This window comes from Acipenser ruthenus, chromosome 13 (assembly GCF_902713425.1).
Source record: "Acipenser ruthenus chromosome 13, fAciRut3.2 maternal haplotype, whole genome shotgun sequence".
Classification (NCBI taxonomy): Eukaryota; Metazoa; Chordata; class Actinopteri; order Acipenseriformes; family Acipenseridae; genus Acipenser; species Acipenser ruthenus.
In genome coordinates, this window is record NC_081201.1 from 17,481,057 (window position 1) to 17,505,477 (window position 24,421).

General features: G+C 41.0%; 2 protein-coding genes across 2 annotated transcripts in view; one reads left to right on the plus strand and one right to left on the minus strand.

The window, feature by feature from the left end:
* The first annotated feature begins 546 nt into the window (after positions 1–546).
* Positions 547–13,420, plus strand: pcbd1 (pterin-4 alpha-carbinolamine dehydratase/dimerization cofactor of hepatocyte nuclear factor 1 alpha). Its single transcript, XM_034030625.3, has 4 exons — positions 547–762; positions 9,634–9,765; positions 11,151–11,231; positions 12,600–13,420. The coding sequence occupies exons 1-4, from the start codon at positions 760–762 to the stop codon at positions 12,690–12,692; spliced, it is 309 nt and encodes a 102-aa protein (XP_033886516.1). The 5' UTR covers positions 547–759; the 3' UTR covers positions 12,693–13,420.
* A 1,318-nt stretch (positions 13,421–14,738) lies between these two features.
* The window catches only part of sgpl1 (sphingosine-1-phosphate lyase 1), a 51,804-nt gene continuing 42,121 nt past the window's right edge, over positions 14,739–24,421 (minus strand). Inside the window, exons 8-14 of the mRNA XM_034030624.3 lie at positions 24,065–24,173; positions 23,585–23,683; positions 22,904–23,050; positions 21,518–21,756; positions 20,854–21,000; positions 19,039–19,159; positions 14,739–18,597 (exon numbers count right to left, since the gene is read on the minus strand). Of these exons, the coding sequence (XP_033886515.1) occupies positions 18,481–18,597; positions 19,039–19,159; positions 20,854–21,000; positions 21,518–21,756; positions 22,904–23,050; positions 23,585–23,683; positions 24,065–24,173 (979 nt within the window). The 3' untranslated portion in view covers positions 14,739–18,480. The remainder of the gene's footprint in view (positions 18,598–19,038; positions 19,160–20,853; positions 21,001–21,517; positions 21,757–22,903; positions 23,051–23,584; positions 23,684–24,064; positions 24,174–24,421) is intronic.

Below are 24,421 nucleotides of genomic sequence, written 5' to 3' on the forward strand. Positions count from 1 at the left end.
AAATAATACCCTGTTAATTTATAGATATCCCTAAATCACTTTCTGTTAAATTATCTCTAAATGAACAAGAACTAATTTCCAGATATCTTTAAATGATTTAGAGATGTATGTAAATGAACAGGAAGTAATTTCTAGATATCTTCAAATGAATTTGAGATATCTTTACATATACAGGAAGTCATTTCGAGATATCTTAAATGGAATTTTCCGACATCTGAAAATACATTAGATATCTCATTTAAATCTTAATTTAAAGAAATCTGGAAATGTATTTTAGATATTTTAATTATTATCTTAAACTATTTGAAGATATCTGAGTATTTTGAGATATCTAGAAATGATTTAGATATCTAGACATTAATTTAAGATATCTCTAAAAGATCATTTGGCTTGACATACACAGACGCTCTTGTTATCTCCCATTAGCAGGTGAAGCCAGGTGTTGCAGCTTGTAGAGTTGTTGCATGCAGTGTGGTGTTACAGCAGTAGGAGAGGCATTCCAAACCCCTGCTGACTGAACGGGACAGCAAAGGAGTGCAGCCCTGTGCCCTGCCGCTGAGACCAGGCTATTGACCGTCAGCAATCAGTGTGTCAGGCTGCTGCAAATTCCTTTGCCTATTTCTGGTCAGGCTCTAGCACAGACATCTAAATGGGGTCTTGTTCACTAGTTCCAGCTGCATCAGGAGCCAGACAGAAGCCAGCACAGGCACACACTGCACGAAGGAGGATTCTCTTTAACTACAGCTTCAATCACACACTATGGTAAGGGAGCTATCCTCACTTCTGTAAGGATATTTAAAGCTATCTGACTAGAGTGGAGAGATTGTAAGGTATACTGTACTGAGGAATGATACAGGGTAATCCAGCAGCTGGATATAGTTTAGTTACATGAATCTAGTTCTCTGTTTCTGTGTGAAACCTGAATTAAAGGTTTGTGTGCACTCTGCTTGCCAAAAATGCATGTTCACTGGGCCTTGAAAAAACAGCTCCTCATTTCTTTTGGATTAAAATATAGCATTTAAATTGATATGATGATATGACCACTGTATTAGTAGTAGTAGTCGTAGTACACTTTTGTTAGAATTGTTTTTGCCTCACAATGCTCCCCTACCAGTCTACCTATCCAACAGCAGCCTCAGATTGGGACTGGTACCACACTGGTCAAACACATTTTCACATCGATGGGGTTTTGAGCATTATTTAGAACTGGTTTATATTGGTGCAAAGAGGGTGACTCTCCTGCTGCAGTGTTAATGAATGATAATAGCAGTTTACATGTGGACCCTTTCAAGGCTGTGTCAGAATTGCAGGTACAGGCGCTCCTGTCTGTGCAGCTATCGCCCTGCCCATCGGCACAGCAGCTGGAGCTGCTCCTGTGAGGTTGTGTTTCCATGTCTGTGTCACGCACAGCCCACACACCAACTGAAGTGTGTGTGTGTGTGTGTGTGTGTGTGTGTGTGTTATTGCTAATCCACTGTTACCGGTTGCTATGATACCTGGTTGATGTCAGATCTTTTTATCAGCAGGGTAGGCTGGAAAGAGCAATGCTCCTGGTTTCACTGTATGTCAGCTGTTTGCATTGAGTAAATATTTAACAGAGCCCATGTGTCAGCTTTGTGAGGGCCCCAAACACAATACCCATGTGTGCAAGGATCACTAGGGTTTCTTTTTTATGCAGTTTCTCTTATTTGTAGAAACACACTGGTTGTTGTAAACATGTTTTTTCATTTGTAGTTATTTCAAACTTAAAAGTACAAAAATTGGCAATTATTTACCCAATCTCCAGAATGGCATGACTTTTTGTTCCTTGTAAAACATCAGTTAATTGTGTGCTACAATTAATGTGCTACATGTAAGCAGGTGTTTTTCTTTATCAATGTCAGAGACTGTTCTCAACACTATTTATTATCAAGCTCAGGTATGCTATAACATATGGAAGATAATACCAGTGAAAGTAGATATTACCCAATTAAAGTATTAGAGGGTTTACATATAGAGAAGGTAGAGGGCAGCTTATTTTGTAGTAAAGGTATACCAGCACTGGGCATGGCATGAATGCATTATTATTAAACACTGCTTCAGTGTAGCAAGCATAGTGCATGTACATGCAGAGAGGATCTGGCCACAGCACACCGTTACAATGAACATTTACAAACTGAACCAATTTTACTACAAATCTGTTTGTATATTAAATATTGTTCCAAACACAACAGGCTGCTAATGCAGTTAAATGGATACAGATCTGTTTATATTACAAAACATTTGGTTTCAAGCCCCACCGCTGGTCATTAAACCCCCTTGAAATTTGAATTTTTGCTATTTGTACCAAGTTTAAGTCGGAATAACTTGCGAGGGAGAAAATGTTTTTCACAGAATTTGGAAGACTGGTACCTAAGGGTCTTACAGCAATACTTACATTTTAGGACCCACATACCCTACAGGGTAAAGGGTTAGGCTGAAGTTCAAATAAAACTCATCAGTTACCCCTTGCAATGTGCCAGACATGTGTAGGGTGCTGCTAGAACGAGGTGCTACACATGGTGGTAGCATCTAAATTGCCCCAAGGTGATTTTTGTGGTCAAGGTCCCTTTCTCACTTTAGGTTGACCTTTGCAAGGTCACTGGTCGAAGAAGAAATTTTAAAAAAAATAATGGCTATCATTTCTGAACTCAGCGTATCTGAAAACCCCCAGGTCAATTTTTCTAGGAAAATCTGAGACGGACGGGCAACGGCATTGGTTGAGTTGGCATGGAATGACCCCATAGTGTCCAACATCACACGTCTTGAAACCCATTTTCAACCCTAAACAGTCGTCCAGCCCCACAGGATCTCTGTCTGCCCCTGTCACTCAGCACATTCCCAGAGATTCCTCACATTCCCTTTCTTTTAACAGGCCTCTCACATGTTTTTAATTTAGATTCAGGACATGCTTGAATGTGAATAGCCATTTTGCGAGAGCTTCAAAGACTTTTGATTTTGAAACTAAACGTTAAAATGTGTGCCTAGTTTGGAAAGCCTGATTAGTTTCAGATTTAAAGACAAAAAGAAACCTTCAGGCAGCAGATTGGAAATCTCCCCTGCCATCACTCCCCCTTCCATTCTCAATCAAGAAACTCTAAATAAGAATTAGACTGACTTCTCATTACTAAATGCAGAAAAAATGTGTTTGAAATATTTAAGAAAGGAAACCGGGTATAGGTGCAGAAACAGGTGCTAATGTAAAACTGTACTACATTCTTTTGAACACATGTGAGCCATTGCTGGTTCTCTAGACCAGTGGTTCCCAACCCCGGTCCTGGGGACCCCCTGTGTCTGCTGGTTTTCATTCCAACTGAGCGCTCAATTATTTAACTAGACCCTAAATTTACTTGCTGCTTGTCTTGCAGACATCAAGTGTTGGATGTCTCAGAATACAGATACATCAGATGTTATGCTAGTGGGCTCTCAGAACCAACTACAAAATGTTGGATTACATGAGCTCGACCCTAGTGATCTCTCATTAAATCTTAAACTAGAAATGAAAAATTAGGGGGTCATCTTTGATCCTGATCCATCATTTGAGACTTAGGGAAGTTATAAATTTATCTTTTTACCTTTTGAGAAAGATAGCCAAACTTAGACCAATTATTTATGTATATGATGCCGAGAGACTAATGCATGCCTTTGTTTCGTCTGGAATTGATTACTGTAATGCACTCCTCTCTGGTGTCCAAAAGGTATGCTGTCTCGCTTACAGCTCGTTCAGAATACCACCGCTAGAATTCTGACTAAAACTGGGAAAAGTGAACATATTACCCCTGTTTTGGCCTCCTTACACTGGCTCCCTGTGCAGTATAGAATTTATTTTAAGATTTTGCTGTTATTATTATTATTTATTTCTTAGCAGACGCCCTTATCCAGGGCGACTTACATTTACATTCTTACATAAATACATTTCAAGTATTACAATACAAGTAATACAATAATTTTTGTTCAAGTGTGACAAACCACAATTCAATAATACAGCAGATAGTGATAGTTACATCAGGATACAGGTTAACCTATAAAGCCCTAAATGTATTAGCACCTAGTTATTTGCAGGAGTTACTGACCCCGTATCTTCCACACTGCACTCTGAGATCACAGGATGCGGGGCTGCTGGTTATTCCTAGAGTCAACAAAAGCAACATGGGAGGTAGGGCTTTTTCCAAAATTATGGAATGCTCGGCCTTTGTTTGTCAGGGAAGCTGGGACTGTTACAATTTTCAAGTCAAAACTGAAAACATACTTTTATAAAACGGCTTTCTTGCTTTAGTCGATTTTATGTAAATTTTAAATTGGTGCTTTTTAACATTATATTTTTTTTATATACTGTTGTTTAAATATGATCTTAATATGTAGCTGTTGTGTGTGTGACATGCCTGGGGATCTTTATACAAAAGTAATGTGTTGTGTAAATGTAAATGCTTTTTTTATGTAATGTACAGTGCTTTGCGATACTTTTGTTTGAAAAGCACTATATAAATGCAATAAATAAATAAATAAATAAATAAATAATGTAACTGATAATTTGCTTAATTAGACCTTTTTAGTTGTTCTTAGCTATTAAACAGTTGCAGATTTTAAATTAGTTATAACATTTTATAAGTAACTTGAACTCTGCAACTGTTTAAGAGCTGAAAACAATTACAAATTTAAGCAAATTATCAGTTAAATTAAGGGTCAAGTTAAGTAATTGAGAGCTCAGTTGGAATGAAACCCAGCAGACACAGGGGGTCCCAGGACCAGGGTTGTACCACAGCGCTTACAGCTTCTCCTATGTGCTGTGTTCTCGTAATGGCCTCCGATACAGGGAGTGCTTTGATGGGGAGTGAGATTGCCCCTGACACTCTAAACTGTGTGCTCTGTTCTCGTAATGGCCTCCGATACAGGGAGTGCTTTGATGGGGAGTGAGATTGCCCCTGACACTCTAAACTGTGTGCTCTGTTTTCGTAATGGCCTCCGATACAGGGAGTGCTTTGATGGGGAGTGAGATTGCCCCTGACACTCTAAACTGTGTGCTCTGTTCTCGTAATGGCCTCCGATACAGGGAGTGCTTTGATGGGGAGTGAGATTGCCCCTGACACTCTAAACTGTGTGCTCTGTTCTCGTAATGGCCTCCTATACAGGGAGTGCTTTGATGGGGAGTGAGATTGCCCCTGACACTCTAAACTGTGTGCTCTGTTCTCGTAATGGCCTCCGATACAGGGAGTGCTTTGATGGGGAGTGAGATTGCCGCTGACACTCTAAAGGTAATACATTTTTTTTCAACAATATCGAGTGTTGAAAAACGAAATGAATTGCCCTGAATGCGATTATTCTATGGTCCTAACCTTAGCCCTAATGTTAAGGTTGGTGTGTGTTGGAATTAAGAACTGATTTAAGCAGATGGCCCGTTGCTGAGAAGTCTTTTTTTGCACTTGTGTCGGAAATCTTAATGGGGTTAATAATAGAGAAATAAGGGTTACGTTTTTTTGTTTGTTCTTTTGCAAACATGCGTTTAAAATTTGAATCTGTATATCTGCGAGTGCTGGCGTAGAGAACTTTTTTATGTGAATAAAGTAATACTGGATTTAATTTGGAGTTTTTTGCCACTGATCAACACAAAAAAGTCCATAATGTCAAAGTGAAAAATAAAATCTACAAATTTTTTTGTGTTGATCAGTGGCAAAAACTCCTAATTAAATCCATTTTGATTCCATGTGTAACACAATAAAATGTGGAAAAGTCCAAGGGGGGTGAATACTTTTGAGAGCCACTGTACCATATAGGTAATTTTCCATTTTGGATCTTATTATAGTTTCCATAGGTTTACATAAAATAGAAGTCAGGCTTATTGGTCTGTAGTTACCTGGTTCGGTTTTGTCTCCCTTTTTGTGGATCGGTATTACGTTTGCAATTTTCCAGTCTGTCGGTACAACCCTTGTGTCAAGAGACTGTTGCATTATCTTGGTTATTGAAGACAGAGGATTGAATATATGTTTAATTTGTAATGGGAAAGTTGCAGTGCCAAAGGAATTAAACTTGAAGAGGCATTACGACACTAAACATTCCAATTTTAATGAATACACAGGAGAACTATGCACACAAAAAATTACAGATCTTAAACGACAGTTATCTGCCCAGCAAAACATCTTCCAGAAGGTGCAGAAAGAATAAAAAACTGTAACGTTCGAGGTAAGCTACGAAATTGCTTCATTAATTGCCAAGACATCTCCGCCTTTCACTGATGGAGATTTTGTGAAAGACTGCTTATTAATAGCATGCGAAAAAAATGTCCTACTGAAGTTCTAAAAAAAAAATCAGTTTGAATCGTATGACCGTGCAGCGCCGTGTGTCAGATCTGGAAAACATTTTATGTCAGCTAATAGATGTGGCAAAAAAGTTTGTGTACTTCTCCCTGGCAGCAGATGAAACTACTGACCGCTCAGACACAGATCAGATGGCAATTTTTGTGCGTGGTGTGACCAATGACTTTGAGGTTTACGAAGAACTAGCGGGACTGGCATCACTTCATTGGCGAACAACTGGCATTGACCTGTTTAACAGTCTCCGCGATAAAATTGAGTCTTTAGGTTTTGAATGACAAAAGCTGGTTGGCATTGTGACAGATGGTGCACCGTCAATGACAGGGGAGTGTAATGGAATGATTGCATGTCTCAAGCAGCACCTGGGCGATGGAGAGGAGCAGCTCATCCAGTATCACTGCATTACACACCAGCAAAATCTATGTGGGAAAGATCTGGGTTTCAAACATGTGATGAATGTTGTTGTCTCCACGGTAAACTTCATAAAATCTCGTGGACTCAACCACCATCAATTTAAAATGTATTTAGAAGAAATTGGTACGGAGTACAGTGATGTACTTTATCATACAGAAGTCAGGTGGCTCAGCAGGGGTACAGTGCCTATAGTAAGTATTCACCCCCCTTGGACGTTTTCACAGTTTGTTGTGTTACAACCTAAAATCTTGATGCATTTAAATGGGATTTTTTTCCCTTTGATTTACACAACCTACTCAACACTTTCAATGTATGAAAAAATGGGGGGGGAAACAAATCAATTAAATAAAAACCTGAAAAGTCTTCATTAGATAAATATTCACCCCCTTTGCTATGACACTCCTAAATATAGAAGTAAATATGCACAACGTGTCCTAACAAACTTATAAATAAAAGAAGAATCATTTGCAAATGCACATTTTGTGTAAGTGGCTACATTAGCCCAGCTAACACCCATTTAGATAATTAGAACTGTAATCTGCATGACACGAACTGGAATATTACAGCAGCCTTATAGTATAGCCTATAACAGTATTGTAAACCAGGGTGACACAATGGAGAGCTTCTGCACACCTAAAGAATTCAAGTACAGGACAGAAACATCCTAGAAAAGTGTGGCGAGGAGACCAGCTCTTCGGAGGACTTGTCTGATGAAGTCTGGAACAAGCCCTGGCGGAGGTACCACACACAGTAAGATTTTCACTCGTCTGTTTACTGGAGGTACCACACACAATAAGATTTTCACTCGTCTGTTTACTGGACCACCTTGGAGGTACCACACACACAATAAGATTTTCACATCTACATCCAGACTGCACGCGGCCGAAACAGCAGTTTGATCGGTAGTGAGAGGGTGTGTATGCTGCCATAGTCACTGCAGAAAGCAGCATTCGCTTCTACAGCGCCTGCCCGCCACTTGCAGCAGATGTTTAAAATATAAATGTAAAGCTAATTCAGTGGTGCTGATAACTGTCTTGCTTATTTGACCGAAAACAGACTTTCCCCACAAAATATAAAAACAAGAAATATCCGTCAGGATAGAAAATGCTCCCACAGCCAACAGATTTCTAGCATCCCTGGTAAAGTAGTGCATTAGAATTATTTTTAAAACCTTTGAGTTTTTTTTGTTTTGTTTCATTAAACGAACTTTGTCAAAAACATGACACAATTTTGTAAGCATACTTGCAAAAGACCTTGATCTCAGTGGAGTTTATAGTCATTTACTTACAAAAGGCTAGATGACATTGTGTCCCTTGAGAGGACAGCTGAAAAGTTCACGTGATTTAGCAGTAGAGGACGCTTCTCACAAGATCTCGTGGTTCCAGTAGATCCCTAGTTTATAAAATCGTACTAAATGTTAGAGTTTCAGACTTCAGTGCTTTCATGTGCCGACCCTCACAGAGAAGGCTGGTTGCTTTATTGCGCTGTGCTTCGGAGATGTTGACACAACATTGAACACAAAGGCACTGAAGCTGACTGCAGTCCCTGTTCCTTTAATAACCTGTGAGGTCAAGAGCAGGCAGCTTTGAGGTCAAGGGCAGGCAGCTTTGAGGTCAAGAGCAAGCAGCTTTGAGGTCAAGACTGCTCTTTTATAATTTCTTAAACCAAATCTACTAGCATTGAAAACATCACCTCTTTTAAGGTGTTGTTTAACTTGTTTGTGTAGTTAGGGCACTGCCTGGGACATTATTTATTTATTTATTTATTTATTTGTGCTATCAAATCTGGTATCTGCCAGTGACATTGCATAAGCTTTGGTCCTGTAAAACTTCAAATAACTGTTTGCCTTTTATTGCACAAACATGCTTGTACTTCGTTGAAAAGCAGCACTGTGCAGTCACCTAGTCTAAGTGGACAGATTTTATTTTATATTGTGTAGCAGCAGTATCACAAAAACACAAGCATGTTTAATAAGCTGAAATCTTGCTTTCATGTTAGTGCATGAAGTACAGTACGTAGGATACACCCTGATACTGATAGCAGGGTCTCACAGTGTTGAGACAGGCACATTGCATGTACTATGTCTGTTCAAAACCGTTTGCTTATTACACAATATTATGTAGTACAGTACTATAAAAATGTGAGGTTTAAGGATTGGGCAAGGAAAAAAAGAGTCACATGGAGGACTGCATGCATCCCATGAGGAAAAAGTGTAATATGGGGCTCAGTTGAAAGCCATGCCTAAAATATTCAATCCACTATAATCAAACGGAGGGAGGGGGGGGGGGGGGGGGGTGAACTAGACATCTAAAAATAGGAGGTGATTAACGAAAGCAAAATAGACAGCTTGATTTTTACAAAATAAATAAATAAGTAAATATCCAGCTTGCACCAGAGGTACATGCATCTCCAAAAGCCACCAAAGGTACCAGCCTTTTCTAGAAATGGCTATACAAATAAAAGCTGCTATTGACAAGATTATTTTCTATCTGCATTCTTGTCTTTTGAAACGAGTGTTAATAGCATTCTTGTCTATTAACACATGGGTGTCTATAGAAGTCTGCCTGCTGACACAATGGTGTCAACAGCATCTTCCATAAATTATACTTTTTATATAGATCAGCAGCACTTCAGGCCTGGTGTTGCCTAACTATCTAAAGTCATGGTCAAGAGATGGACTGAAGCTAATCACAGAAACCTTGCTAGGAGAACTTGTGCAGGATTGTACAGTAGCAGTGTGTGGTGTTCTTTAATCCAAATATCCAGTGAAAATGGATTTTGCTCACCACATACCAACCTGATAGTGAAGATATGAATATATCGGACAGGTTTGCTGCTGATGTTGCTGGTCCTGCCCTGTGTCAGTTTGATGATCTCAGTTTTCATCTTGCAGGCTGGCAAAGTGCACAGACTGAGCCCGCAGGAGCGAGGGGAGCTGCTGCCCAACCTGAGGGCTGCTGGCTGGGTTGAGGTGGAAGGGAGAGACGCCATCTATAAGGAATTCCTCTTTAAAGATTTCAACCAGGTGGGGTATGTGGGCTACAGACACAAGCGCTTTGTTGCTTTCCATGTGTTCTGTGTTTAGTTTTCACAGTCAACAGTGTGATGCGTCCCTCCAACCTAATTAACTAAATCCTTCCACCAATGGGCAGTTTCCATGGAACAAGAAGAACACGTCTCACCTTTCTCACTCTGTTTCGGTAGTACTTTCCGCTTGTGTTTCCATGTAGATTTCTTTTAGCCAGAGAAATTCTCCTTCCAAATGCAAATCGCCTAATTAATATTAAAGTACAGGAGGGTATATTTAAATTGTGTGAGTTCCAATCTGGCTCTGCACGACTACTGTTATGGTACAGCTTTCTTAAACTGGGTTTCCACAAAGGGTTTAGGTTGTGTTGAGACTGCAAGTGCAGTCTTCCCCTTTTAAAAAAAATAAATAAATAAAAAAAAGCACCCAATTCATCCAATTAGAGCAATGCTGAATACATACTTGGATCATGTATGCCAAGTTTTGCTTCAATCAGTGTGTTAATTAGGTTATCCAACATGGCAGCCATACATACCACTGAACCAATCAGCTTCATTTCGAGCACCGTGCATCTTGGACCCTAATCGTGTATACCGAGTTTCAGAAGTCTAGGATTAAAGCAATCAGCCTTTAGTTATAGCAGAAATTTACGCAAGGTTACGTCATAAACAGGATTTCCACTGCTGGAGTCTCGTAAGCATAAGGTATGGCTGCCTGGCACATTTCCATGCAAAACTGAATTTTTGGTCAATTGCACAGCTTTTTAGACTGAAAAGGCAATTTACCCCCCACCCCCACCCCCTTTAGACACACACTTCCTATAACGTGAGGAATATGCGTGGTCTGTGCGCACTATGTCACGAGTCATGACGATGGAGAGAGTTTGGACTTTAAGCAGTGTGGAAACCCGGCCCTTCTTACCTTTTGTGCTCGTCCATGTGTTATCTAGGACTCGCGTGTCCAGTTTTGAGAGAAACACATCTAGTAAACATGTGCTTTTATTTTAAAACATGGTCTTGGCACTACACTTGGTTAAAGAAAGCAGTTTCTGTTTTTACACAACAGTAGAATATGTATCTAGTATTTATGATAGTGAGGGAGATGTGCCTAAAGCAGGCAGCCTCGCCCACACTTCTGTGTGCAAGTCAGCAGAAAAGAAAGCCGGGGGGGGGGCTTTAGTTCTGCACTTTCAAATGAAGACTGGGATCAGGCCCAGCAGACAGAGTTGCTTCTGCTAACACTGCATTTTAAACTAAATGAGTCACATTAATATAATACAGAATGAATAGAATACAGCCTTCTTTTAAGTACATTGCAGTCCTGTGCGATTCTGAATAGAGCCCATGTGCTTCACTCATCAGATCACTTTGTTGTTTCCACAGGCCTTTGGGTTTATGACGAGAGTGGGTCTGCAGGCAGAGAAGATGGACCATCACCCAGAGTGGTTCAACGTCTATAACAAGGTAAAGGTCAGACGTGCTGGCTGACCTGTGGAGTCATTCAATATAAAAAGGGGTTTCACCGTAAACCACCTACCTCGTGTTTATTATGTGCTTTAGAGCAGGGAAGCTGTACCCTTCTCTCTGGAGGTTTCAGCTCAATTACCCTTTACAATTTTCTGAAGTACTGAATGGTACTGTACCACAGTTGCAATAAAAGGCAGAATAATCTGATTAACACATTTCTTTTTTTCCTATTTATTTAATGTATAATTAATGGTCAGAACAGTTTAGGACTGACAAACTGCTGGTTTAGGACAGAATACCAAACGTTCGGCTTAATTCTTAAAACTTTTAAATTACAGGTCTTTTGATGCACAGAAATATTGTCAGAAACACACATATTTACTTTCTAATTGGCAAAGTTATTATAAAATAATCAAACATAGTCTGCACTGTAAATGTTTATCACATTACCATTTAACCATTTAGCATAATTGTGTGCCATTTAAAAACCGTCGAAGTATGAGAATTGTGATTATTATTTATGTTTACCGGAGCATTTCTACTGCAGAACGGTTGTGCTTCACTTAGTATTTAATTATACGAGGAGTTAAAAACTGCAAAGTCCGTGAGCAGCACAGAGCGCTCTCCATAGACAGAATCACCAGATGTCTGCTTCTACCACCCTAATATCAGAGCGGAAATACCTCATGCTTCACAGACTGTTCTGCACCTCCCTGATTGTGTAACCTGCTGTAGTTCACTGGCTCTCACTGCGATACCTCATGCTTCACACAGACTGTTCTGCACCTCCCTGATTGTGTAACCTGCTGTAGTTCACTGGCTCTCACTGCGATACCTCATGCTTCACACAGACTGTTCTGCACCTCCCTCATTGTGTAACCTGCTGTAGTTCACTGGCTCTCACTGCGATACCTCATGCTTCACACAGACTGTTCTGCACCTCCCTGATTGTGTAACCTGCTGTAGTTCACTGGCTCTCACTGCGATACCTCATGCTTCACACAGAGAGACTGTTCTACACCTCCCGGAGTCCCACATTAAACCAGGGACAAAATTCAACTATACATTGATGAGCAGATTAAACAGTATCAAAGCTATGGAAACAATAGCTCTTGATATGGTACCAAAACATAGAGAAGAGGAAGGTAGGTTTGGCACTGAACATCACTACATGAAAATATGCACTCAGTGAACCTTACTGGTACTGTAACACTTTTTATTTTATACAAAATAAAACGCATGTTCTCAATGATACTTCTGAAGCCCTGCGTACCGAAGCTTCAGTAAATTCAGTTTTAAACACTCTGAAGCAGGCATGTGTTTCAATACGAGTGTTGTTGACCCCCATGCCCATCTGCATTGCAGGTCCATGTCACCCTGAGCACTCACGACTGCAACGGACTCTCTCACAGGGATGTCACCCTCGCTGGATTCATCGAGCAGGTCGCTGCTCCTTAACCAGGAGCTTGGGGCGCACGACGGACAGTTCCTGTTCTTGTTAATGATGTTGTTGTGACTGCCAGTTTCACAGCCAAGATCATCAATGTGATCAATCCTCCCCTAAAACACAATTCAAACCCTTTACTTGTCCAGTTAAAAACCCTGTAAAGTGAAAAAAAGTCAAACTTTTTAAAACCATTTGAATGGTAAAATACAGTGAAATTCTAATCTGAACTTGCTCTCTCCATCTCTGTGGAGTGTTCAGCCCTCAAGTCTGTTCAGCTATTGTGTCGGACTGTGTATTTTTTGTAATCTTATACTGGGTAAATGCATGTAATACATTATAAATGTAATATATATATATATATATATATATATATATATATATATATATATTCACCCATAAAGTTTTAACCAAAAGTTCTAAGCAGACCAACTGCTGTTTGCTTCATTGATTGATTGGACTGATGCACTCTTGTCTGCAGGTTGCGAGAGCTATTTCAATTGCTAACAAACACAGTTGCTCCTTTTCAGATTGCTTGCCATTTAGATACTAGGTTAACAGGGTACTCAAAATATCATTCAAATGTGTTACTTTATACAGAAGAATTTCAAGTAATATGGCCCAAACTACAATGTGTAAACTGTACATTGTTGTGTCGGTGTTAAATGTTTGTTCCTTTGTGCCATTTCATTTCAACTTTGAAATATTGTAACCAAGATAATAAAAACAATTATATACTTTATGCCAATTTCTATTAATATTACAAAGAGTAAACCATTATTTAGATTATTCTTTTTTTTTATATACTGTAGGGGGAATTATTATTATTATTATTATTATTATTATTTTAATCACCGACCATTCCTAGAAAACAAACAGGGATTTGAAATGTCCTGAAGCATCATGTGGTTTGAAACGTGAGGTAATTAAAATGTGAGTGAAGAGACCCTCACGTGTGTTTAACTTGACATCCAGCCCGTCAGAAATGACATTGTAAAGGAAACGCAGAATAGGTTCTACATATGAGAAGAACTTTGTATTTGCAACATCTTTCATTTAAATCACAAGGGGGGGGGGGGGGGGGGCCACATGTTTCTACATGCATACTGTATCAAGTGGGGTGTTGCAGAATTGAATTGTACTGTTAATTATGCTCTCAACCATCCTTCATTTTCACTAGCATTGCTCACAGCCCAACTTCTTTCAATCCGCATATACCAGATCTGCAGATGGCAGGGTGATGTCATGGCAAATCGAATGCAGGCAGAGAACACGGCTTCATTCAAATATTGCAAAAATGCCAAAATTCATTCTTTTATTTCCCATTTTCTTTTGCATTGATTACATTCACAAATGATAGTTTTAGGGCAGTGTTAATATCTGATCCCATATGGATGATTAAGCATGTCCCTTGGTGGTGGTGTACTTTTGTATTGTGCAGAAGTGTGACCTTCAGTCATAAAGCTGTATGTGTACTTACAACCAGCCCTGGCCATCACTGCATACAAACGCAAGCAGCCAGGGTCAATATCAACTGCACTACCGATAATAACAATAATAACAATAATAATAATAATAATAAATAATAATAATAACAATAATAATAGTGATTTCAAGTAGAGCATGGTGTAAAAGGAGGACATGTTTTAAATTGCATTTGTATGAAATGTCAAGAAGTGGTCCGACCCTGCAAACCGTCCTTATACAAAACCCTATGTCAAAGAGGTTGGCATTGTTTCTAAAGTGTTTGGTTTGCTTGGTAAATATTGTCCCGGGATGTGTTAGATTCAAGGGGGTGAAGTCAAGGACTGCAGCACAACAATGTGAGCTTCGTTTCTCCCTGATTTAGGAGACAATGATAAACCATCTATGTGATTCTTGGCCTATATTTTTCTCTATGGTCAAATCACAGGCAAATTGCCCCTCCATAGTAAATGTATTACAAGGGCAATCTGCCCACAGTGGAAACCCAGTCTCCTAACTTCATACTTGCACTAATAGCTTTAAATCAAAACATTTAAATAATTGAAACCTTAAAAAAAAACACACACACAATGACACATTTTGAGGAAGAGAGGTTTTATACAGAATTTCCTTGACAAACATATAATTGAGGACTTGTTACTGTACATTTTGTACCTAGAATTGCACATTTCGACAAAACTTAGCTGACAGCATCCTGACAGATTTTAATATTGCTGGTCTAACACAAAATTAAATACCAAAAAGTCTGGTATTAGCTAACTGGTTTGCAAACCCACAGGCAAATTAGGTCAACACTCTACACAAGTAAGTGTTTTAACTGAGCAAGCAGTATGTTACTGTTTGGTTTTGTTAGAGAATAACTGCAAACCTGCAGTTCTCATTGCCTCAATGTTGGATGTTTGCGTGTTCCTGAGGGGCATTACTGTTACATGTTTTCTCAAGATCCCACAATGTATGGTTTGGTATGGAAGGCATACAGGTGAATGCTGCTATTTAACGTTGTGCCAGAAGGAGAGTGAGTGAATTTGAACCAGTCATTAGCCCTGGGCAAAGGTGAACAGAAACGAGATTTGTGTGAGCCGTCCACTAGAGACGGATCCACAGCACAACTGTCCATTTATATTATTCTAGCTATCATCAATCCACAAGCCGGAACAAGAAAATAAGAATCTCCTTAACCTGTCTGTTCTACAACTGTGCAAAATCTAAAATGCAACATCAAATTTCAACCGTTTAAAAAACAAACAACAAAAAAAACAAAAACAAGGTGCACACGCTCTGGCTTTACCGGCTCTTTCAATTCCCAGTGTCAATATAGAAAAGCAGTGCCCACAGCCAGCCTGGCCTGGAGGTTGGCATTGTACTTTTGTGGTGCTGCTGTTGATATTGGATGGACAGCTCGCACAGCAAGCTAGACTGAGATTGAAATTGACACGAGTCCAGAGAACAGAAATACAGGCGCTGGACAAAAAGTTAGAAATGTAGCACAAATGATTTGTACCTCAGAAGGTGTCTCCTTCAATATGAAAATGGAATCCCTGACAAACCAATTTGTACCTGGGAGATGCAGCTTCCATACAAGTATGGCACGTACCCTATACACCCACAGACACACATACGTTGAACAGGACTGCCAGTTCTGTACGTGTGCCAGGATTTGGATGCTGTAATCATTGAGGAATGGTCAGATATCCCAATGGAACCATTTAAACAGCTATTTACAGATACAGATTTGAAACAACTCATTATTATTATAGTGCTCTACTCTTCTGCAGGCTTCACTTATTTGTAGATCTCGTACTTCAGAAGACCACAGTTAACCATGTGGCAGCCAGTCTCACAATTTCATGAATTTAACTTAGCTACTCTCCACACTCCCAGAATCACTGGCCTCTCTACATTAAGACACAACCATTCTAACCATAAAAACATTGAAAACAAAGTGGTAAAAAACCTTTGCAAGTATCTGGGCAGGCAACAAAATACTTTGATTATTTGCAGTGGTTCATTCCATTATCTGAAGTGTTCTGTGCCGATTGCAGTTTGCATTGATCGTGTAATATTCCCACAGGTCAATTAAGCGAGTTATGAACAAGACTAAAAGAAATAAAACATGTTCTTCCCGCTCACTAGAAGAACGACATTTTGACAGGTCCCTTCTCGTCTTGCTGTTGATCTTTGATATCCAGACTGTGCAAAATCATTTCTATTCTAATTAGCGACATCCTACACAAGCGAAACAAGTATACAATGGCAAGGATTGTCCTCCTATTCATTTCAGTGGGCCATGTGATGTCATAGCTGTGACGAACTCAGGGCATTGCTATGGTTCTCTTTAACCCTATTTTTGTTAGTTATTTTTACTTTCACATGGCCTCATAACTATTGAATAATCGTTCTATGGCTCTCGGGTGTGTTGTGGGATATCGATCCTGCTCGAGGCATGGCATGGAGATATCCCAGAACGACACACACTCTTCTGTGCGGAATTACTGAAATTAACCACAGAACTCAGGATCTACTTCAACTTTACAACTGCATGATGTTTGTTCTATGCAAAGGATGACACCACTGGTCACAGGATAAGATGCACTGGAAGTTTGACGAATCCTTAAAAGTGATTGGTTGCTTGCTCATACATGATTTAGAACAGGGGTCTCCAAACCTGGTCCTGGAGAGCCCCTATCCTGCAGGTTTTCTAGGTGTCTTTAATTAAGACAATAATTAGTGCAATTAAGTCACAGAGAACTCTGCTGAAACGAAAACCAGCAGACCCAGTAACTCTCCAGGACCGGGGATGGTGGTACTTGGCTTCCTTTCCCCATTCACTTCCTGTGTTACATTTAATAGCAGAGATCATAATTTGTAGAACATTATTTTGTATTACTGGCTAGATTCAAAACCTGCCTCTCCTTTAGGATGGTGGAGTCACCTGATGGAAGTGATACGATTAGAAACAATAGGACAGGGCAGCAGGGACAAACCTAATCTTTTTACAACATAAGCAATGAAGTATATAAATACCAATCACCCCCCAATAGAGTGATTCAGCCATACAAAAATACATTTTGAACTCCCAGGAGTAGATACATACTGTTTTAACTTGTATGAACAGGAATAAGGGAGTGGTCAAATGATTTAGTCAGTGATATGGCCTTGAATTACTGTAGGAAGGCAGCTGTATTATATACACTGAAATACAAAGTGTCAAAATGGATTATAGCAATCATTCTTGTAAAATATAATTAACTAATGCATTTACTTTATGTATAAAAACTACTTTTCAAAAACGAGAGGTTATATTTAATAAATAAAGAAGATCAACAGCAGTGTGATAAGGGACTTGAGAGAATGCTGCTCCGTTACCGGCCAGACGAGGGCAGAGTTTCAATGCTCTGTTTATCACACTAGCAAGGCAAAGTGGCATTGCAACTTCCTTTCATACACAGAGACCACAGGACTGTAATCTCCCTGCAATCACACACAAGCTCCCTCCTTATTGTACTACACATAACCGTCGGTGGGAATGTCCTGGGGGAAATTTCAGGTAGTGTTCAGTTGTAACAAAAAAGAAAATGCTTTTAAAATATTTTAAACCGATATTAAGGTATTTTGATAACAAACATCAGGTCAGACATAAGGCATATCGACATAGGACTAACTAAGAATTATGTTTGAACTGTGTGTTGTAGATAGAACTCATATGCCAGGAAATGTAAACATTTAAAAACAAAGTAAAAAAAAATAAATAAAAAAAGGGCCCTCAATAAATGTTTAGGTAGATTTTCACAGATGTGCTTTTACCTTTCCTGCATTTCAGGTCACAGTGAAGTTCCCAAGAGCAGAGTTTGAGAGTGCACTGAACAGTGGGCTCCACAAAATGGAGCGTGTTCATATGGAGCAGGAACACTAATGAGACAAGGTAAGGAAGGGAAAGGAAAAAAGGAAAGGCAAGCTGGGCCTGAGGAACCATGTTCAATCTCATGGTACAAAATTAAAACCTAAAATCACAACAGACACTAATACTAATAAAAACAAAAAGTGGAAAATCTGTTTAGAAATTACAGTATTCTTTTTGTAAAGGAGATGACAATTTGAGACAACACAGAAATAAAAGAATGTGGAAGTATGTATAACCGTGTGAAAATGTACTTCAGGAACCACAGTGAAACGGACAGCAGTGAGCTTGTGGAAGACGGAGCCCTGGCAGGGGTACCTGTCTGCCCTGCGAGGATCCCCTGGTTGTGCTCCCAGCCCCGAGAAGGTGGAGTCCTGGCAGGGGTACCTGTGTGCCTGCTGAGGATCCCCTGACCGTGCTCACAGCTTGTCTGAGCTGGGAGCGTCTGTGCTGTAGAGGCAGTCCAGGAAGCCTCGCGAGATCTCAGTCACCATGGAGCGGTCAGGAATGGACTGAGCCATGCCATAGATAGCGCCCTGCAGACAGACAGAGAGGTGTTAGGGCAGGGTGCGTGCAGCGAGAGCAGATACAAGTACAGGACAATCCTAATGCAGGCAGGACACACAGCACTGAATATATACCACTGCTACTGGTATCAGAAATAACCACGCACTGTATATCTACACGTAAAAACGGAACTGCTGCATATTTATGGACAGACGCCTCCCATATATCTTTAGAATCTGTTACTGTGAAATTGTGCTGAGAAATGCCTGTACCAAGTTCCATCCCAATTGGATAAGCTACCCTATAGATATGTACAACCAGAGATATACACCCCAGATGGGATTCTATCCAGAACTCAGAAACAGGAGGAGACCGCAGGGGGAGGGTTACTGCTCACCATACCACACCCCAGAGGGGATTCTAACCAGAAAGACACAGAGGAGACCACAGGGGAGGGTTATTCTGCTCACCATGCCGGTGGTCTTGTCTTTAGGGCTTTCCATGAGGACTGCAACCGAGTCCTTCATGTCCCTGATAAATTGCTCCGCCACGCCGGGCTTCGTGTGCAGCAATGTCACACAGATATGAATGCTAGGAGGGGATAGAGAGCAGATTAAAGCAGCTGAAACACAACGCTGTATTAGGAGAGCTTTGTCATCACATCTTGTAATGACACAAATTCCAGGGCTGACTGACCGAGTGCTCAGTTGGCAGGTGATTTCCTGCCCATAGGAATAACAAAATTAATTTGTAACATGAGTTAACAAAATCAACTGGAACAAGTGCTTCTGGCTGTTATGCTCCCCAGCCTATGGAATGTAATAGCATTTGATTTAACAGGAAAGCCAGCGCAATCAAACATTTCAATTCTATACAGGGCTCTAGACTGCAACTGTTTTTTGGGGTTAGGTGCCATTTTAAAAATGTGCCAGTATTTATGAATGAGCCATGATGATGGCCTGTAAATAAAAAAAAACCTGCAGCATATTAGATGTATTAAACCGAAGTGTGAGAAGGACAGTAACAAATCACGAAGAGAACTATATAAAGAGTCAACATGTACTGCAGTGTACCGCAGTATACTGTATTGTACAGCAGTGTACTGCGGTGTACCGCAGTGTACTGTATTGTACCGCGGTGTACTGCAGTGTACTGTGGTGTACCGCAGTGTACTGTATTGTATTGCACCGCAGTGTACTGTAATGTACCGCAGTGTACTGTATTGTATTGCACCGCAGTGTACTGTATTGTACCGCAGTGTACTGTATTGTATTGTACCGCAGTGTACTGTATTGTACCGCAGTGTACTGTATTGTATTGTACCGCAGTGTACTGTATTGTACCGCAGTGTACTGTATTGTATTGTACTGCAGTGTACTGTATTGTATTGCAATGTACAGTATTGTACCGCAGTGTACTGTATTGTATTGTACCGCAGTGTACCGTAGTGTACCGCAGTGCACTGTAGTGTATCGCAGTGCACTGTAGTGTACTGTACCGCAGTGTGCTGTATTGTACCGCAGTGTAGTGTATTGTACCGCAGTGTAGTGTATTGTAGTGTACTGCAGTGTACTGTATTGTACTGTACTGCAGTGTACTGTATTGTACTGCACCGCAGTGTACTGTATTGTACTGCACCGCAGTGTACTGTATTGTACTGCACCGCAGTGTACTGTATTGTACCGCAGTGTACTGTATTGTATTGGACCGCAGTGTACTGTACTGCACCGCAGTGTACTGTATTGTACCGCAGTGTACTGTATTGTACCGCAGTGTACTGTATTGTACCGCAGTGTACTGTATTGTATTGGACCGCAGTGTATTGTACTGCACCGCAGTGTACTGTATTGTACCGCAGTGTACTGTATTGTACCGCAGTGTACTGTATTGTATTGGACCGCAGTGTACTGTATTGTACCGCAGTGTACTGTATTGTATTGTACCGCAGTGTACTGTATTGTACTGCAGTGTACTGTATTGTATTGTACTGCAGTGTATTGTACTGCAGTGTATTGTATTGCACCACAGTGTACTGTATTGTACTGCAGTGTACTGTATTGTACTGCAGTGTACTGTATTGTAGTGTACTGTACTGCAGAGTCCTGCAGTGTAGTGTAGTGTAGTGTACTGTCGTGCAGTGTCATGTAGTGAACTGTACTGTAGTGTCGTGCAGTGTAGTGGATTGTACTGGGACGTATTGCATGAGGGGCAGCCTGTGGGTGCTCCAGGGGGCAGCCTGTGTCTCTCTGCAATGGGAAGAATGTGCTCCTGGTTCTCAGACTCACCTGGAAGGAAACTGCAGAGTGTTCAGGTTCCAGCCCTTGGAGGTCATTGAGTTGGATAATCTGAAGATATCAAAGACCCTGGAGCCCACGGCCACCACTGAGACCTCGGGCTTCCCAAAGACAAACAAGCCATCGATGTTCCGCAACCTAAGCACACAAACCAGTCAGCAAGGAGGACAGACATGCACAACCCTGCTCTTATCAAGGTACAGTCAGGGATTCTTTCACAGTACTGTTTTAGTACCAAGCGTGACTGATAAAAGGTGCCAATTCCCTCCATAAGTCATTCATAAAGCTCACATTATAATGATGTCAGTGTTTGGAATTCTGCTCTGAAGTACTCTATAAAAGGGAAGCCTCAAAAATCTCTTGACACATTGTTCCCTTCTACGGAGGGGGGGAATTTGAAATCTTACTTCTTAATGTATAAACAGAAAGCCAATCCAGACAGGGACAGTTAGCTTGGTTCTGGGGTAACCCATTACTACAACTACATATGGAAATGAGAGGTGTGATTATTGCTATGAATATGTTACGATGAATTCCTCTGAGGCTCTGTTCCATTCCTGAGTACCCGCAGCCCGGCCTCATCCTAACCCTTACTGCCACGCTGTGAATCATGACCATGACTCCCCGACTAATGAAGGAGAAGCAGCCCACGTACGCTGAGTCGATGGTGCGCGTGGTATTCACAATCTTGCTGGTGGCCTCGATGTAGCCGTTCTCTCCGAAGTGCATCATGGTGGCCCAGCAGGCAGCAATGATTCCCCCTGGCCGGGAGCCCGCAATGCTGGGGGACGCATAGATACCGCCCTGCCAGTCTGGGGCCACAAAGTACTGGTACTGCCGGTACCTAGAGTCACTGTACAGGACGACAGAGGAGCCCTTTGGGGCATAGCCATACTGGAGGGAAAACAAACACAAGGACATCAGTGGAGTTACTGTACAGCACCACAGAGGAGCACAGCCATACTGGAGGGAAAATAAACACAAGGACATCAGTGGAGTTACTGTACAGCACCACAGAGGAGCACAGCCATACTGGAGGGAAAATAAACACAAGGACATCAGCGGAGTCACTGTACAGCACCACAAAGGAGCACAGTCATACTGGAGGGAAAACTGGAGGTTAAGTGCAGGACTGCAGCAACTGTGCGCAGCTCAGGCTCCACAGCTAGGACTATACCCTGTGAACTAAAGGACCAGTTTCTGTAGCCACGCTGGCAGCAGCCTGTGCGCTAAGCCAAAATCCTATTCAAAGTGAAGTTCCTAAAACAGAGCGAATAGGAGGTCACCCCAAACATTTTTGTTCACAAACCCAAATGAGAAGTCTTTGAAAGAAGACGGTGACAATTAAGTTATTTTGCTATTCTGCAACAGAAAAAAAGATTTCAGGGTACTGCCTCAGTATTGAGATATGTGCAGAACCCCTTACTTCCACCTGGTCTTTTATTCATTGTGCAAGGCTTGGCTGTATGTAAGCCTATGTACATCGAGCAAATGTCTTCAAGCAATACCGATTGACACTTCTGGGTGAAATGTTTGTCTAAGATTACTAGGTTACTTTTGATACTTCATATTTTAAAGAACATAGAGCTAACGAAATATTCCAATAAATTTGATCAAATATTCATTATCATCCCTTGATTTCATGGTATTCTCAATTTCCATACTCCTAGTCTCTTATTTTCCAATATGAAATATGAACATAGTAAAAATGCATATTGAGTTTTTGAAATGGCATTTAAAAAATGTTTTCTTTGAGAACCATACAAATTGCAGACATACAGCACTTCGAAAAAAAGGAAAGCTGTACAACCCGACTGTTCTGGAGCACTGCAGGAGATGAACTCCACTGCAAAGGCTGAATTCTGATACTAAAGACACACGCGGATAACACCCATATTAAAAGAAGTAATCCTTTCCTTACCTTGCCGCTCAGAGAATTTCATCACACAGCTATTGAGATTTCTAGACACTATTTCTACTTTGACTTGGTGGAATCCCATTTCTCCTGAAACCACACTCCCTGTGCAGTGAGCCCCTATACCTTGTGTGTGTCTGCAGAAATGCTGGTCACCCCCTTGACCCGGAAGTCGAAGGGAGCCAGGGGGAATTTGGCCTTGTCCATGAAGACGATGAGGAAGCCGCCCAGGCAGGCGTCCACGTGGAGAGGGAGGCTGGAGCTCACAGCCAGCTGGAAGAGAAGACTGACCTTAATAAAGAGTTGAGAGCCCAGCCAATCACATCACAGGTCCAGAGTCCACACTTCACAATGCTGTTACTGCTCAAAACACCAAGCATCTATACAATTGATCCATTTCCTTGAGTTTTTAAAGGTTCTTTTCAAGGCATACATCTCTTAAAACATGAGAACAGCTTGTTGGATTGATTTCAAAATGTGTGTATGGGTTCACTATTAGGGGAAACAAAACACGAAGACAATGGCTGATTACAACAAAGGATTCGGCCACAACACACTAAACACCCCCCTAGATCTGTGAGGAGAATGACCTCGAGTGCCCACTGAGGTGATGAGCTGTTCACTAAACACCCCCCTAGATCTGTGAGGAGAATGGCCTTGTGTGCCCACTGAGGTGCTGAGCTGTTTCCCTGTCTCACTGTTGTAGGTCCTCTTTTTATATTTCATGAAAACAAACAGCAAATTAAATAGATGCTGTTTTTGCAGTATTGCAGGTCACAGTGCAGCAGTTCTCCTGAGTTGGTTTACCTTTCCTATTTCCTGTACTGGGTCAATGATTCCGTGTGGAAACTGAGGAGCGGAGCAGACCAGCATGGCCGTGTTCTTGGAAATAGCTCGCCTCATCGCCTAAACACAAAGAACACAAACAACTCAAACACTGACTGCTTGATACTGTCCAACCTTCAGATTAAAAACTGAATTCTAACCGTTTAACTGCACAAGAAGATGGACAGAGAAAGTCATGTTTGAAGTCAACGAAGAAGAGGAGGAAATGCCCTTTAAAACCTAGGGCATAGTCATAGCTTTGGTTTATAGGTCATCATTTAAATAATTAACAGACGAATACCTGAATAGAGGTTTAATTGGCTCAATCAAGTAATTAAAAGGTATGGTTGTAACAAATACCGGGCTATAATGGCCCTCTCTGTGCACCAGTGCCTTAGGGACCTGTAAATTCTGATTGCAGATAGAAGTAGTCATGCAGTTACTGTTTTCAGGGAGTCTCACCTTCACATCCACCTGCATGGTGTCTGGGTCCAGGGGAATGTGAACAATTTTCATCCCAAAGTAATGCGCCGCTTTGTCAAAGGCTGCATGAGCACTGACTGGAGCAACACTGAGAGGAGACAAGATGTGCAAGAGAAAATACAAAACTACCTTTAGCTGAGTAACACAATAAATACAATTTCATTGCAGTTCTGGACAAACCCAAACCTGAGTGAATCAGAACGGTCTGCATGAATTGATTGTGCTCTTTGTGCAAACTAACCCTAACCCTTACCCAAACCCAAACTAACCTTAACCCTGACCCTGACCCGGCTGGCAGAGGGAACATAGAATGGGCATTTTGTTTTAATCATTTTA